The 2,938-nt window shown below is 47.9% G+C and overlaps 1 protein-coding gene across 1 annotated transcript; it reads right to left on the bottom strand.

Annotated features, from left to right (window-relative positions):
* Positions 1-462: 462 nt before the first annotated feature.
* Positions 463-2,134, bottom strand: LOC141248690 (uncharacterized). Its single transcript, XM_073669400.1, has 3 exons — positions 1,614-2,134; positions 605-1,536; positions 463-512 (listed from the first exon to the last, which is right to left on the bottom strand). Exons 1-3 carry the CDS (start codon positions 2,132-2,134, stop codon positions 463-465), a joined length of 1,503 nt encoding a protein of 500 aa, XP_073525501.1.
* Between the last annotated feature and the right edge of the window lie 804 nt (positions 2,135-2,938).

Here is a 2,938-nt window from a genome sequence, read left to right as displayed (position 1 = left end):
CTCACAATTCCACAAAAGCTTCATTTTCTTAATCTTTTTACTCATACTGTCATCATCCAATCTCATGACCTTAACCTTTTTTATATATTTGGTTGGATTATTAGTTTAATCCTTCAGTCTTAGACACTAGCCAGCCATTGGTTTATTTAATTAATCATCAACTCAATCTTACCCACATGATTTAGCCATCTCTGATTCAACTCGCCACATCACAAAAAGACCCAATCTCTATTATATAGAGAAATCTATTCCATCTTACAAACAAAAACAAAAGTTAGTTGAGGTTGAGGTTGAGGTTGAAGTTGAACCCTTTCATTGCTACTCTCAAGAACAACTCTTAATCATCAAGAGTTGAATTCAATCTAAAGAAAACAAAAACAAAGACAAAACAGGACACATGACAAACACTTGGATCATTCTTTTCTTTTTCTTTCTACTTAAAAAACAATTTCGTTTCAACACTCAAATATTCTTCTTCTTGTCTCTGTTGCTGTTGTCCTTTTCTTCTTCTTCTTCATCCCCGTCAAACATCTCCACTTGGGCCCCACATTCTTCCCAGACACCGCCGGTGCCGGCGCCGGCCGCGTCATCCTCTTCCTCCAACGCCCTCTTCTCTTGCTCCTCCGCCTCCCCACTGCCCTTCTCTTCCTGTCCGCCGCTCTCCTCCTCATCTCCTCCAGTAACTCTCTCATCGCCCTCCCCTTCTCCTTCCTGTGCCTCAACAGTACCTCGCTGACGTCTGCCGGAGTTATCTCCGCCGCCTCCACTACGCTCCGCATCTCCTCCACCACCTCCTCATCATCTCCCCCCTCAATTCCCAGATAATTTTGCAGCAGAATCATTAGCGACCGGAAATTGCAGTGTCCCATGTGAATGTGCATATCCATTCTGCCACTCCTTAACAGCGCCGGATCTAGCCTCTCGATGTGATTCGTTGTGAACACGAAGATCCGCTCGCTTCCGCAACAAGACCACAATCCGTCAGTGAAATTTAATAGTCCGGATAGGGTTACGGAGTTTCCTGAAGCTCCTCCGGCGCCGCCGTTTCCCCCGCTTCCTTCCTCCGAACTTGATCCAGCCGGAAACCCTGACCTATCCGGATTCCTCATTCTACCACTCCGATCCTTCGATTTCCGATTCGATAGGCTGATCGAGCAATCGATGTCCTCGATCACGATTATGGATTTCGAGGTCGTCTTCATCAGAAGCTTCCGGAGCTCGGAGTTGCTGTTCACCTCTGTCAGCTCCAGATCATAGATATCGTAGCCGAGGTAATTAGCCATGGCGGCGATCATGCTCGATTTCCCCGTCCCCGGCGGTCCGTACAGGAGGTAGCCTCTCTTCCACGCGCGGCCGGTCTTCTGGTAGAACGACTGTCCTGCGGCGAACTCCTTCAGATCCGCCATTATATCCGATTTCCTCGCCGGATCCATCGCCAGCGTGTCGAACGTGCTCGGATGCTTGAACGGAACCGCCTCCCATGGCTGCGGGCCCCTCGAATCCAGAGTCCCTCCTCTCGAGTTTGTGTACAAGTAACTGCATTATCCCCAAATCAAACATTACTCAAATCGAATCCGATTCTGAAATTCGAATATCATAACAGAAACACTCACCGGTCTTCGTTTTTCCGGCGAATTTCTTCAGAGCGTTGCATGATGTGATCAAGGTACGAGCTGAGAATGAGCGATTTGTGGTGCTTACGGAGTCGTAGCGTGAATCCGCGGCGCTCGTCCGGCAGCGGCCGCCACGAGAAGGACGCCGACTGGCGCTGCGTGACGGTGTGCTCCCACTGGACGGCGGCGCCACGGAACGTGTCCGGAACGGTATCGTTGGACGACAGGCCAAACGTAATGGTGCTGGAGTTGAGGGCGCGAGTGAGACTGAGGCGGTGGGTAGCGGTGGACGAAGCGGCGGCGCTCAGGTAAAGCTGAACGGCGTTGTAAAGCTCGTTGGTATTAACGCCGTCGATCTCCGTAATATCAAAGTAACAGTAAGAAGAGAAGTAGTTTGAGAGGCGAGAAACGGCCTTGATGAGTGCATATCGGAGCTCCGGCGGGAATAGGGTGGAGAGGAGCGTTTGACAGAAGGCTAAAACTCCCATTAGAGAAGCCATAGCTGTCCAGACCTCCCTCATGTTATCTATCTCTGTATTGTAACTTGATTATCTGATGAATGGTTTATATAGCAAAAACAGGGGAGAGGGTGGGAAATCTCTGAATGTGGAAATTGCTGATACTGAATTTATATAGCACTCTGTGTCGCCTTTTTAGCCCTGTTGAGGATCTTCCAAAATCTGAAAAAGTAGTTTATTTTGTTTGGGGTGGTGGTGTATATCAGCAGAGTGAATTAACAGTTGCAGTGGTAGTAGTTGTGGTTTCAGAATCCAGAGGAAGAAGAAGACTGAGATTGAGATGGTGGGGGTGAGATTGGCTGGCTTGGCTTGGGTGGAGTATGAGTAAGTAGTAAGTACAAGGAAATACAGCAGAGAAACAACACAACATATAGGGCGCAAAAGCCAAAAAGTGTAGACACAACTTTTGAGTTTAGAAAGAAGGACAGAAATCAAAAGTGGCTATCACCAATGTCCAATGGCTATGGCTATGGCTCATCATCGTGATTCTGCTCCTATTTATTCCCCCGAGTTTATCCATATCATATGAATTCATGCTATCTCGCTACATTATACAGAACCATGTCAATCAAATGGATTTAATTTCGGCGTCCAACGACGCACGTCCAACGCACGTCCAGTTTTTGGTGGGCGCATGTATACTTTTCTGCAAAAGCTTTGTAGAGGCCTTTTACGCTAATAACTCATCAATTTCCCCAACCTGGTCTAAACCGATCCCAAAAAACCCTAAACCCACTTGACTCGTTTTGAAACCGGATCCAACCCTGAACCTGAACCCAACCCCCTCTCCCTCACCCTCTTTCCCAC

Source organism: Phyllobates terribilis, unplaced genomic scaffold (genome assembly GCF_046119375.1).
Source record: "Phyllobates terribilis strain yellow unplaced genomic scaffold, ASM4611937v1 Scaffold_3828__1_contigs__length_69753, whole genome shotgun sequence".
NCBI classification, from domain to species: Eukaryota; Metazoa; Chordata; class Amphibia; order Anura; family Dendrobatidae; genus Phyllobates; species Phyllobates terribilis.
This window is presented reverse-complemented; position numbering and strand designations above follow the sequence as displayed.